Source organism: Leptinotarsa decemlineata, unplaced genomic scaffold (genome assembly GCF_025532065.1).
Source record: "Leptinotarsa decemlineata unplaced genomic scaffold, Ldec_3_MD MMD2_tig00003335_RagTag_RagTag, whole genome shotgun sequence".
Lineage (NCBI taxonomy): Eukaryota > Metazoa > Arthropoda > Insecta > Coleoptera > Chrysomelidae > Leptinotarsa > Leptinotarsa decemlineata.
Window position 1 is genome coordinate 1,414,862 of NW_027412587.1, and position 14,731 is coordinate 1,429,592.

Sequence of the window (14,731 nt, forward strand, 5' to 3'; positions counted from 1 at the left end):
GATCAAAAGTTTCCACGGGCACAACGAAAAATAATAGTACAGTTTTTGAGAAAACAATCACTCAAATTCAGCAAAGTGGGGAATTTGGTAGTTAAACGGGAGAAATAGTCTGTGTTATTTTGCAACTTCATGTCTCAGAAATTTAGCATGCACTTTAACAATTCTTTCATGGGTCTTGTGTCTTCACACCACCGTTTGCCAATAATTGCACATCATAACGAAAAATAATGGTACAGTTTTTGAGAAAACAATTGCTCAAATTCAGCAAAGTGGGGAATTTGGTAGTTAAACGGGAGAAATAGTCTGTGTTATTTTGCAACTTCATGCCTCTCGGAAATTTAGCATGCACTTTAGCAATTCTTTCATGGGTCTTGTGTCTTCACACCACCGTTGTTTGTCAATAATTGCACACCATACAGGGTGAAATAAAAAGCCATAATCCGAGGAATAAAAAAATAATTTTTGTAACATGAAAACAATATATTGTGAGAAATTAAGTCAGTGTATATGGATATATAGAAGATGATTCAATTGATATACCGTGTGACACATATTCATGGTACAGCCCCTTTTCTCCTTTGTTTCTCTAGCTATATTTCTGGAAACATTGAATATGCTCACTAGACGGTACTTTTTGACATATTTGTAAAACAAATTCAACTTCCGGTTTTTCCAAAAATGACATCAATTTTTTATTTTCAAACGATACACCCTGTATATTAATACAAGATCGGTTAGGGATGATCATGAGGAATCCAACGATATCAGGTTTTATGGTCTTATCTCTAATGATTAAGGAGATAATATCGCCATTTATTTCATCCATAAGCTCATTGAGTGGGAGAGAGAGTTGGATGTGCCTGAATTATTCAAACTTCGAGCGAATCGTGCGTAGTATGTAAAGCTAGACCTGCTAGACTCTCGTAATCGGGTAATTATGTCTATACTAGTAGGAGGTGGAGACAGATATATTTATAAAAAAAATCTTCTGGCTTTTTTGTGCAAACTTTAACAAGGGTTCTCCGACGATTTTTTGAAAGTCATTTTCAAATATCCTTCACGGCAATGCACAAGTATGGCAATTTCAAGTGTGAGAAGATCACTTGCACAAAGATTCGTCCCAGAAAATAGTGGTTTCGGTTCAATCACTCGGGAAAAATACATGCAACGCCATGTTGATCGGTTCACAAATATAGTATATAATCCAAATCCTGAACAGCGTAAAGTCATTACATACATAGATGGGACCTATTGTGAAGTGGAGAAAAGCAAGAATTTAAAAGTACTCCTTCAGTCTTACTGCAGACACAAAAATTACTATTTATTGTTTTTCCCAACGGTTATATTTTATCAATTCAAGGACCTTACTTCTCCGACCCCAGAAATAACGATATGCCATCGTTGCCAAATGATTTTTCATCGAGACATTAATGGGATAAAAAACTGGTTTGTTGAGGATGTCATTTTTGTTGTCGATCGTGGTTATAGAGACGCCATTCCTCTTCTGGAAGAATTACGTATTGTACATAAAATGCCCTACAGTGTGCAGAATGGACAACAACCTACTATTGAAGAGGCTAATGCCCTTCGCCTCGTGACTAAAACCCGGTGGATAATTGAAGCGCGCAATGGACACATGAAATCAATCTTTAAGTTTTTTTCGAACACAATATCAACCCATCACCTCTATTATTTGAGGGACCTTCTTCTTATTGGTGCAATTATTAACAAATACAACCCAGTGATAAAAATGAGAGGAACAGATGCAGAATTAGCCCAACTGATTCTGAAAAGATCTCGCCAGATAAATAGGGTACAGAACATAATAGAAGAAAATCTCAGGAGGAGTCGGAGAAGATGGATACCATTATTGGGCCATCATCATTTTTCTTATTTTCTTAGGCTGATGACTCTGGACTATTTACGAGATTTGACTGTTGGTACATATCAATTGAGACTTGCTCCATCTTATGTACAAAATGTGGATACAGTACACAAATGAGAATGATAACAGGTTATTAATTATTGTACTTCTAAGGCAGGTGCCAAAACACTGGGCACATATCAAGTATTCTTTGGTTCATTGGATACGACAGACATGAACCAAATGTTAAATTGGGCTTCATTATCGATGCGGGAAATCAAAATGGAAATGAGATGGAACCTCATATCATTGACTGAATGCGCTTCAGTTTGTGCAACAAAGTTAATGGTGTTTTGTTGATTAATTATTCGACCCATTTGTTCATTGAATAGAACATAAAAACATGACCACGAAAATGTATTTGAATCACACATTCATTCACGTATTTAGCTATGAAAAGATGAATCAAGTTTTGGGCAGGAAAATTGATTCAATTCATAAAAATCACAACGAGAAGTTAGTGATACAAAAAAGTTAATTTTTATATGGGCAAGAGTGACCTGTGACAAAAGTTGAAGTGTGTTATGGTTGGTTTCCGGGTTTTGCCGTGGTCTTCTTTGGTTACAATCTCCAAACGTTTCAACTGCAACTGCGGCAGCAGTCATCTTCAGTGGCGTGGTCGAAATACTCTTCTTGACATATCAACTGAAGTTTCAGTCGATACGGTACTTTTCACCACACATTGAATAATTTTTTCATAAATCGTTAATATCATTTCTTATTTAATACAACTTTTTATATCATGGTTTCGACGTGGATGCTTTGTTCACTCACTCAAATTGTCCGCCGTGTTGGTTGGTGGTTCAAGCCCCAGGCTGAACGATCGGTTTTCACTTGCTATCGTCCAATCACACGTTAAAAGGCAAGACCACGTTAATCCTCAGCTCGCAAAAGTTTCGACTTCTGAGGGTTGTCGTTCGTAGGGGTGCGACAGCTGGTTAACGGAAAAACAGAATTTTCTTCAAACTAGCTAAAGAGAAAAATACTCTGTTTAATAGTGCTGATATCACAAATAATTTTCTTGACGAAAGCATTACAAGTAACTAAACATATAATGAAAGCATATATTTCAGAGGTTTTTGCTGCATTGTAGTAGTTTTGCTATTAATTGCCTTTCTGATCAACAATTTTTTTAACCCAATTTCAAACCCTTTTTTTGACTAGGATGTAAACGTTATTTAACTTCAAAATTGATATCTGTTAGACAAAAAATCATGAATAGCAAGAAGAGATTCTTGTTGAAAGTTCAAAATTTACCGCCAAATTTTATCTATCATAGTGTAGTTAATTAGACATCAACTTTGGCGTATCAGGATTTGTCCCCACCAGGTATAAATGCTGTGACAATCATATTATTTACTCTCCAATTTGTAAAACTTCATGGTTCCGATTTTTTTTCTCAAAAATCAAAGGTAACCGAAGTACTTTGGGTGCGTTCGGTTTCAAAAATTTGATGACAAGCGAGTATAAAATGCATATAAGATGTATATTTGATACCACGTGATCACTGAGTTAGCGAAATGTACGGTGGCGAAGCGAATTATATTTAACGCACGCTCGTTTCTTTCAAAATGACAAGTTGATATTTGTGGTATTATTCGTCATCATAAACGTCTAACATATTATCGATAAACTCTTTTTTCTACAACAGTACTATATTTTTTAATGCAAACATTTTTTATAACTATTTGAAAATTACTAGCGTCATTGTGTCAATGAGAATATGTCATGAACTCTTTTCTCAAGTTAGAGTAAAACATTTCACTGAAAGTTGATTTTTCAAAAAATATCCTAAACTCCACCAATTTTTTAAAATATGACAAATGACAACTGAGAAATTTGTCTCATCCTATGGTGATCTCGCAGCTGAACGATCTCATTTTTTCATGGCTACTGATACTCAGAGATGGTTCTCCTTACCTCTAACCTCTATAACTGAGAGTGTGGTCAGAGGTCAACGAAAAAAAATCTGATTGTCAGTGTCAATTGTCAGAATGTTATAAATTACAACAATTAAAATAGGTTTGGTCTACATTCGAAATATTAGCGGTTTGAATTGCTTCTTTCTTAGAATATCTGCATACTTTCAGAAATAAGAAATGATGAATAGGAAAACTAGCAGCATAGAACTTCTGGAGATGGATAATAACACATTTAACAAAAATTTAACTTTAGATGGGTTCAGAACTGATTCCAAATCCAATTTGTTGAATAAACAAGAAACGGTAAGTGATCTCTAAGTTTGGTGAAAAAATAAATTCACATTAGTATTTTCAGACCAGTTGGGGTAAAACCTCTCCAAGTAAAAGCTATTGTTCTTCAAGTTCTACTTCTACAGAAAATGTAGTATCCACCCTGGAACGTAAAAAAGTTGTTTGGATGTTTATATTTTCGACTTCAGTTTTTCCTCACTAACCTTATTTCCAGGTACCCAATGAGTCAGGAGTTTCCAGTCGTCCAGATGACCCGCCTGTACTACCTGGTGAAAAAGTTACAGGTCAAGCAAGAGATGTAACTTATTTATGTCCTTATCATGGTCCAGCTAGAGGAGTTTTAACAGTCACTAATTACAAGTTATATTTCAGATCAGGAGATAAAGATACGCCTAATGTTGTTGAAGTTCCTTTGGGAGTGGTAAAAATTTGAATACACAAATTAAATACACACTTCCACATTTATATTAGGTTTCCAGAATTGAAAAAGTTGGTGGAGCCTCATCAAGGGGAGAAAATGCATATGGTATTGAGGTATTTTGTAAAGATATGAGAAATTTAAGATTTGCCCATAAACAGGAAAACCATTCGAGGAGAAATGTGTTTGAGAAACTGCAAATGTATGCTTTTCCATTATCACACAAAATGAATTTATTCGCATTTGAATATTCAGAAGCATTTCCAGAAAATGGATGGGCTGTCTATGAACCAATTGCTGAATTGAAGAGAATGGTAAGATCTTATTATATCTTGTAATTGCATCTAATATTGCATTATCATAAGTATTTCATTATAGAATAGAAAAAAAAATCTTATATTCATATTAGGTGGATTATAATTATAGTTGAAGATGGATGTATGCAGCATCAACTTCCATCTTCACTTTTATTTTCATTTCAACTTCAATATGATGTAAATAGATATTTTGTGCAGCAATTATTGTTTCATAAACAATGCATGCACTATCATTTCCATCATATGAAATCATAAACAAAGTAAGCCTTGTTTGGAAATACTCATTACTGTAACACAGGTTGAGTTTTACGAATTGTGATTTAGATATGAAATAGATATCCGGTAACTATCCAGCGGCCTAAATACTCTCCGGCCAAATACTGGATAAAAAAAAACCATTTTTGGTATTTGATTGTTTTATTCAGTTAGTTTCACTTGAGAACTACAATCAGTAATTACACAATAATCTACAACTCAGAAAATGAATTAGTACTTGTACTACCCATTCATCCAAGAAAAAATTGGTGAACAACAGAGCTGGATTATGGTTGAGACATTCCGATAGGGTGCTACAAAACTCAACTCTTCTGTTGAATTCATCTTTGTTCAGTTAATGTATCATGTTTATTTCATAATGATGGGATTTTCTAATTTTGACCTTTTGTAAGCTACATAAAGTGATTAGAGCAGTTATATTTGAAAAAGATTTACATTTTTTAGCTACCTTCTCCTACCATGCTATCTTCAGGATCGAAAAAATTCAAAGAGAAATTTTTCAACCACTTTTATAGAAATTTCACATTAAATTTATGAAAATTGTATAATTTTTGATGGATAATAAATTTCATCGAGTGACTGACCAGTGTATGCATATTTTTCTCCTAGGTTTGCATTGAACATACAAATTTCAAAAAGATGACATTATGCCATTCAAAACACATAATGCTGTTTCTCAATTTTTTCAATAGTGCAAGATTTTAAGTTTTTCATATTTGCAACTGCATTTTCATTTGTAAAATAATCTATACTCAATTTTTCAGGGTGTAAACAATGACATGTGGAAAATTTCAAAAATTAATGAACTTTATGAAATATGTGATAGTTATCCTGCTGTTTGGGCAGTACCTGCACAAGTGACAGATGATGACATCAAATCGGTAGCTAATTTTCGGAGTAGAGGAAGAATACCTGTTCTGAGTTGGATCCATCCAGAATCTCAAGGAACAATCACAAGATGTTCACAACCACTTGTTGGGGTATTCAAAATTATTTTAGCTTACCAATTTCAATCATGTAAATAGCTTAATCTCAGAAATGACAGAATAAAGTTAGTGCGATAAAAAAGGTAAATTTCATATGAACGTGATAGATGAAAATCTTTAAAATTTTATCTATCTTACATATTTCTGATCCTTCTTTGCTGATAATGAGTACATTTCATTATGTTTAATTTAGCATGACTCATTTTTATTAAAGAATTCTTCAGAATTCAGACAGTGATTTCTCCAAATATAATCATTGACTACCATTTTATAGCTTGTGAACTGTATTGACATTCTGGTAATGTCTATTTCATGATTGATTGCTATAGTAATATGTAGCTTTTTGGCTATCTACTTTGCCATCTTTGTACAAAATGATGTGGGAAACTTCTGAAGTGAAAAAGAAAGCAATTAAGTTCAAAATAAACTATTCAAAAAACACTTTCTTGTGAGATTTTCACTAAACAGTTTTACAAAAACACTTCTTTGGGCGTGTCTTTCCTGCGTGAAACAACTAATTTCACATGAACATTGCATTAAACGAAAGAAAATTCCTCTCGAAACAACTACTTCCACATTAATATTAAATTACTCAAACCAAAAAATCCTTTCAAAACAATTTCTTTCATATGAACAATTAATTATATGGAAATAATTCATTCTATACATTCTTCAAACATTTGTTATGGAATTGAAATAGATGTCGTTTACAAGAAAATTACACAATATGATGAATGAAAGAATCAGAAAAGACAACTTTCACGTGAAAGCAGTTGTTTGGAGAGGGCTTTTTTATAATTTGTAAATGAAATAAACTTCTGTGATTGGTCTACATATCTTTGTTTAAGAGCTTGTTTTTTTTTCTCCCTTCAGATGTTTTAACTATATTTTTTTGTCTAATTCCTTTTTCAACATTCTCTTCTTTCAATCAGTATCGGTATTTCATGTTCAACGAGATTGAGAAATATAAATTTTAGGTAGGTGGAAAAAGAAGCAAAGAAGATGAAAGATATATTCAGTTGATAATGGATGCCAATGCTCAATCACATAAGTTATTTATAATGGATGCCAGACCAAGTGCAAATGCGATAGCAAACAAAGCTAAAGGAGGAGGGTAAGCGCGTTAAATAGCTATGATTGGATATTAACAATTGAGTGTTAAGTCATTGAGTATCTCAAGTATTATTTATTGAACTATTGCAAAAATGTTTAGAGTACTAAAAACTCGTTGAGGTAAATAAATTATGTACTGCACAATTGTTCATATTTGCATTTGACCCAAAATTGAAATTAGATTATCCTGTTTCTCTTCAGGATTTCCCTCACTATTATATTGTTACGTTTTCTACCCGTGGGTTGACCAAGAATTGACTACACTGAATAATAAAACTTGATTTTATTTCACTTTAATACAACAAACACTTCAACTATCATTTGAATGTCTATCGCCTTACAAGATCACTTCACGTACCGCACTGTAACTTCCACTTGACTGTCTCGATATCCTCGTGGCTAGCCTTTAAATATCGTAATCAAATGCCGTAGAAATTTCGCCGAAGTTCCGTTGAAATCGGTGCTTCTAGAGTGGCGGGGAATCACCGTATATTCGCGCGCTCATAGTTACGTCACGTTTGGTTTATGGTTACCAGTGGCGGCCGGCGTTACTTTCTTTCGGGCATGATTTACAACAATACTGAAATTACTTTTTAGTAGAACTCATTTAGTTGTTCAATTTTAGTGCTATGATTTTACAAAAATATTTATGAAAAATATTCACAATTTTTTAGCTAAGGAATTTCAGTATCAATTTGTTGAACAGGTATATTGCACTTAATAGCTGCAAAACCCTGTAAAAGCGGTTTACCTGTCAACCTGTTACATAGTGATCCCAAAGCTTAACAAATTGATCACATTTTTTTTTGTTTTTTTTTTTTGTAACATTCTGCCATACTAGACCCAATAAACTGATAAAATTCAGTGATTTCAACACTAAAGTGCATATCGTATGGATTTTTTTTTCAATAAATTCAATTAAAATTTGACTTTGCACGATATGAAGTTTTCTTCATCTCCTAAAGACGCCAAATTGGTTGGTGAAACACGCATCGAGAAGAGTATTTCAATTCTGATGTTTAAAAAAGTGCTTGTCTTCAATTTATTCTGCGCCAGATGTTCCAGTTTCACCTTTTATTAAGTAAATGGATAACTAATTGAATGTTTATGTATTTTCATTTGGATAAATCAATATTTATTGAGATATGTATTGGTTACTGTAATTTTCAGCCAAACTTCAGTTTTCAGATAACTTTATTGAATATGAAACTACTCTTTTCGAACGATATTTGCTTCACTTGGACAAATATCATCTTACTTTGATGGTCAAGGAGGATTACATCGAGTGTATCAGTTTGTGTCTGCCTGATGGTGGGGAAAGAATAGTTCCAATAAATTCGGCACCTCTCATTTTCCACAACTAAATCAATGACTCCCAGAATATAAGGGAGCATCGGTATCTCCTAAATAACGTAGGAGTGCCGATGGTGGTAATAAAGCACTCTTAGAGCCACGTTATGTCGGTGGAGATGGTGTTGAAGACACCATCCTGGCAGGCCATGATGAATAATACTGTTTCTGACTTCAGCCCATTTCACTGTGCATTGCCTTATCCTTTAATGATTTTAAATTTCAATTTGCCATATTTTTCAACTGTATTCGGTAGTTCATTGCATAATTTCATTTCAATTCAATTATATAAACTAGTTTTAATCAAACTTGCTACCTAGTGTTTTATCAGAAATGTAAAATTGACAAGTATGATTTCCGTTCTGAATGGGATTTGATCGGAGGCAGGTAATCGTTAGTAAACGTAAACATATCTTTCAGAATTAAAACAGTTCACAAGTGTATTTGAAATATGTTTGTTACTGATACATGATTCACTTGTTTCGATTTATCAATCACTGTTTGAATTAGACTCATTCATTTTTCTTGCAATGAATTACCAAAGCAATCAATCCATAAATTTTATTTTTTCAAAGGTATGAGTCTGAAGATGCTTACCAAAATGCAGAGTTGGTTTTCTTAGATATCCACAACATACACGTAATGAGGGAATCTCTAAGAAAGCTGAAGGAACTCTGCTACCCAAATATAGACGAGATAAAATGGCTTTCTGGTGTGGAGTCTACTTATTGGTTGAAACATATTAAATGCATTTTAGCTGGAGCTGTTCGAATAGTTGACAAAGTATGTGATATGAATATTTTGTAAAATAACAAAACCTTTTCAAATTTAGTGAATGCTACATTTTAGTTTGGTATTATTTTTTCAGGTGGAGAGTCATAAAACTTCAGTTTTAGTTCACTGTTCGGATGGTTGGGACCGAACAGCTCAATTGACAGCCCTCTCAATGTTGATGCTCGATCCTTACTACCGGACTATCAAAGGATTTGAGGTACTCATTGAGAAAGAATGGATATCATTTGGACATAAATTTCAACAGGTATTATTTTATTTATAATAATAATAACAACATAATGTGACCTTACGAGACACTCTTATGATTTTGATAAGACACCGATGTTGTCTTATGCTCTGGGAGATATTGACCAGGGAGAATGAAAACAGTTAAATACACTGAAAGTATTTATTCCCCTCCCTGAGATTTTAAATAAAAAAGTCTATACATATATATAGTATATATTTAAACATTAACATACCCAGTCCTCAAGTCAAAATCAACTACATCACTCAAAAGTCACCTCAAAAAGTACCTATTTTCTTTGTTGGTAACCAACTAATGTTATCTGTTCTTGCTCAACTGGACTCAAACATGAATATAAGCCACTTTTAACATATATCAATCGTTCAGATCAATAGCTCCTCCAGGCGCATATAGTTCATTTTCATTTGAAGAATGCTGTAATTCAATTTTGAAGCTATAAATATTATTATTATTTAGTCCTCCTTGATCATCAATGACGATATCAAAGCGAATATCTTCTGAAAATAGGAAAAAGAGAAATCTGCAAACTCTACAAAGACTATTCGGTTAAAATGGTTGTTCTGACTATTAGAGTCTTTGGTGGAATGATGCCCTTCCTACTTTGGAACCTCATGATTATACAGATATGCCACATTGAAGTAGAAAAGTTTGGACAAATATAGGAGGCTGTCATTCTTAGCTCATTGTGTCTCGGGCCCAATGATCAGTTACCAAACAATGTGGGAATTGGTTATTGATTCAGGCACTCCTTACTGTCAGAGCTTCAAAAAAGGGTCAGACCCAACCTTTTCACTAAAAAGAATAGTATTGATAATAGTGGTGAAATTATTCGAACTATTTATTTTTTACCCATAGACAAGACAATTTATTTTCCACTGAATGTTACAATAGAAGTACCATACATTATGGGAATCATCACTAATAAGTAGGTTATAATAATATTACAATTTCACTTTTTGGTCATAAAATAAAATAAATTAATATAAATAAATAGGTACATGTACACACTTTAAAAATTAATAAATGAAATATAAGTTTATCAATACTAATTAGAATTATTTATTAAAAATTTGAATCAAAAGACTACTGTTTCATGTGGTCCGAGTCAAAATTTTCATTCAGAAACTCCTGAACTGAATAATAGTATTTCTGTACTAAAAACTTTTTTAGATAATTTTTAAATAAACTTGTGCTGAGTTCTCTAAATTTCTTAATTTCACATATTTTATTGTAGCATTTGATTCCTATATAATTGGGATTCTCCTGTCCAATTGATAATCTAGAGAAACATAAATTGATGGTGTCCTTCTGCCGCGTATTATGATTGTGAACATCCTTTCTTGTTTTGAGAGAGTTATGTTTATTTATGATGTGAACAATAATTGAGTAAATGTACAAGCTTGGTAATGACATAATACCCAGCTCAACAAAGTGGTTTTTACAAGATGTTTTGCTAGATAAATTCAGCATGCACCTTATAATTTTTTTTTGAGTGATAAATAATTGACCACTATTATGGGCTTTTCCCCAGAAAATCAGACCATATGACAGGCATGACTGATAAGGCCAAAATATAGTAGTTTCAGTACTTCCATTGACACTGTGTTACGCAAGTTTCTAATAATGAAGCAATATGAGCTGTTTTGAGGATGTATGTTCAACATGATCGTTCCATGTGAGTTTTTGATCCAAGTGGACCCCTAAAAATTTTGTACAGGTCGAGTTTTCTAATGATGTTTCTTCAGTTTTAAGTAGTATGCTCTGGTTCACAGTGGCATTTTTTGTATTAAAGTAAACAGCTATTGACTTGTCTATATTCAGAAAAATGTTACTATTACCACACCATTGGGTTATGTTTTTGATAGATTCGTCAGCTTTGTCCTATATTTTCCCCCTGGAGTGTCCAGTGATGATTAAATTAGTGTCATCTGCATAAATAATTGGATAGCTTGTTTTATTTACCTCCATGGGTAGATCAGTTATAAATATATTAAATAAGGTTGGTGACATAGGCTGATATAATCTCTATATAGAACCCCATGTCCATCAAATTAAGACCAATATTGTCTGAAAACGGGAGAAAAATTAATGAAATATAAACATTCTTTCCTTCAAATTCTACAAAGACTGCTCTGTTGTTCTGATTATCAGAGGTCTCGGTGGACTATGGTGTATTATTCTAACCTCAAAATTATGGGACTGCTATGACAGAAATCTTGACGAACAAATGCAGGTTTCCCACTCCTCAATTGGTGGGTGGTCATTTTGATGCTTGTAAATAGTAAAGTGTAATATATCAAAATATCCAATTTTAGTACAATATAATTTGAATAATACGTGTAATATGAGTTAATAAAACATATATTTTTCAAAAACATCAAGGAAAATCATCAAATTATAATTATTTGAATGTTTTTCTCATTATTAAAAGTTTTTATTAATTTTCACTTGAAAATTTTAATTAACTTCCTTGTACCAGCATAATTTCTTTCTAGAAATTTTGTACCAAATAAACGAATAAATAAATTATTGTAAAGATGAGTAAGAGAATAGCTGATACAGAAAACAAAAAAAAAATGATAAGAAATGGATCATTGTTCGTATCAAAATCAGTTCAAATAGTATTGGAAAAATCAACAGAGCAATTCAAAAATAGTTCACAAAGACAGAAATAAATCAGTTCACTGGTATACCAATTTTTTGACTCCAGTGTATAAGTAACCCTATTATACGAACATATATCAGCCGTTGTTAGAAGAATTGAGGTTCTAACATTCACTCACTGGAAACATAAGTTAACTACCTGAACTTGTATTAAACCCGTCCCTAACCTCCATCGTTACCAACATAAAATTTGACTAACCGTTCTTGAATGTGTCATATGTGCTATTAGAAAGGAATCTTTTGTGATCGTAGGAATACTTTCTTCTTGGTACCCTGTTATTACGACATACGTATTAGTCGCCCCTGAAATTCCTATATATCAAATTTTGATATTTCAAATCATGGTCCCATCTAATTTTATCCATCTTTTATCTTTTTTGCATTAAATCAAGGTGGCAGCAAGTTCTTATGGCATTCAATCAGGTATCATTTTAAAATAAAATTTACTGCCTCACACATAAGGGCTTTTACATGTCACTAAATGATTACACCGCTTGAAGTAGGTGTTTACACAATTGAATAAATAAAGACTCGGCGTTATTAAACTGTTTCGATAACGTTTGTTTACACAGGTATTTGGTTGTTACAAATCCTTTGAAGTGCCATGTAAATGTGGTCTGAACTTCAGGTATAGTATTTCTGTTAAGGGCAATCATAGGTTTTTTTATATTCTGTTTAAATGACAATATCACAGACATTTTTTTTTCAGAGAATTGGTCACGGAGATGATCACCATTCAGATGCAGACAGATCTCCTATTTTCTTGCAATTTATCGATTGTGTGTGGCAGATAACGCAACAGTTCCCCAATGCTTTCGAATTCAATGACTATTTCCTAATAACAATATTAGATCATCTGTATTCTTGCCGATTTGGAACATTTTTATGTAACAGTGAGAGGGAGCGTGTTCAAGAAAGTATGTAACTGACTCTAATTATTTGTTAGAGACGGTAAATTTGACTTGATTTGTTGTAGAGCTGAAGGATCAAACAGTATCTCTATGGTCATATACCAACAGTAATTTGGATCTTTACAGGAATCCCTTATATTGGGCTAATACCTTGCAGCAGAGAGTTTTAGTACCTATTGCCAGCATCCGCCATATAAAGTTATGGAAAGCCTATTATTGTAGGTGGAACCCAAGCATGAGAACACAGGTGAATTTTTGGAAATCTGATATATTTTTTTTGTCAACTTCTTTTGCAGGATCCTGTATACCAACGGATTAGAGAGCTGTTGAAGCTGAAAGAACAGTTGCAACATACTGCAGAAGAATGCAGAAAGGAGCAGCAACAAAGGATGCAGAGGAGTAATGTGTCACCAACATGATCAGTAGTTGTTGAAACTTATGTATAATATTCCCCTTTGTTAAAAGAATTGTATAGCTTTATTTTACAGTGAGAAGACACCCTTATATTTATATATTTTTTTTAATTCGTAAGGACATTGAAACAGAAGTTTGCTGGATTGAATCCATTAATTTTAGGTCATTGGAGGACTGTAACAATAGCTTCAGTTCTGGAAGTAATATAGGCCAAATATATTTTTTAAATTATTATGAGACCAATAGAATATTTAATCAATATGCATTGTACTGACTGTATGTCAGAGACCAAATTTCATTTTTCAAGGGTAATGAAGAGCCTCAACACATGGAATCAAATAATGCTTCAGTCTCTTTCTATGCTCACTTGAAGATTCATCCATACCTGAAAATATGAACAAAGTGTACAAAATTATTTCCTCCTAAATCAGTTTCACCAGATCTGAATTTAATGCTTCATAAATGTAAGATGACAACTTGTTTTTTTTTTCAAATAAAAGTGTATTGTAGTGCTAGGTTAATTTTTTTACAAGTTTCAATTCCTAAAACGTTTACGTTAACCCAATCTTGTGGAAATATGAATAATGAATAAATTATTTATCACAATTCCTTCAATATTTTATATTGTCATTGTGGAAGAAATAGGATTTATTTTGACATGGTCAATTAATTTGTGAGAAAAAAAAGGAAACTTTGAAACTTGAAGTTAACAAAAAGGGCGAAATGAATAGAACATAGGATAATGAGAATCATAATTTCAGATATGTTACCTTAGGAGTTGGTAACAAAGACACAGTTGTTCTCCATTGAATGATGAACCTTGCACAACACAAAAATTCAGGTTCTAATTTGTTAGTTCCCTGTCTGATACATATAAATGTTAATACCGTTTATGAGTTTTATTTATATGTGACACTGCAAAATATAACCTCTTAAGTCTTCAAACGTTTGGTCTTCTAGGCTCCATTCAATCACGTCTCGCCAGCCTGATTTTTGTTGTCTTATACATATCTCCGACTGTGTTTAGTATCAGATAGATCAGTTTATAAATTGTCGTGTGGATCATGTCCGATATTTTACATAGGTCAAACTAACAAAAAATT

The 14,731-nt window shown here is 32.8% G+C and overlaps 1 protein-coding gene across 1 annotated transcript; it reads left to right on the forward strand.

Annotated features, from left to right (window-relative positions):
- Positions 1 to 3,840: 3,840 nt before the first annotated feature.
- mtm (phosphatidylinositol-3-phosphate phosphatase) lies at positions 3,841 to 14,517 on the forward strand. Its single transcript, XM_023174303.2, has 11 exons — positions 3,841 to 4,149; positions 4,202 to 4,294; positions 4,352 to 4,558; positions 4,609 to 4,869; positions 5,913 to 6,128; positions 7,112 to 7,248; positions 9,173 to 9,380; positions 9,466 to 9,636; positions 13,013 to 13,220; positions 13,280 to 13,461; positions 13,511 to 14,517. The coding sequence occupies exons 1-11, from the start codon at positions 4,024 to 4,026 to the stop codon at positions 13,631 to 13,633; spliced, it is 1,932 nt and encodes a 643-aa protein (XP_023030071.1). The 5' UTR covers positions 3,841 to 4,023; the 3' UTR covers positions 13,634 to 14,517.
- The last annotated feature ends 214 nt before the right edge of the window (positions 14,518 to 14,731 follow it).

Coding starts and splice junctions, on each gene's coding strand:
- mtm (XM_023174303.2), top strand. CDS start 4,024: ATGATGAATAGGAAAACTAGCAGCATAGAACTTCTGGAGATGGATAAT. Junction 4,150..4,201: donor TGTTGAATAAACAAGAAACG/GTAAGTGATCTC, acceptor TAGTATTTTCAG/ACCAGTTGGGGTAAAACCTC. Junction 6,129..7,111: donor GTTCACAACCACTTGTTGGG/GTATTCAAAATT, acceptor TATAAATTTTAG/GTAGGTGGAAAAAGAAGCAA.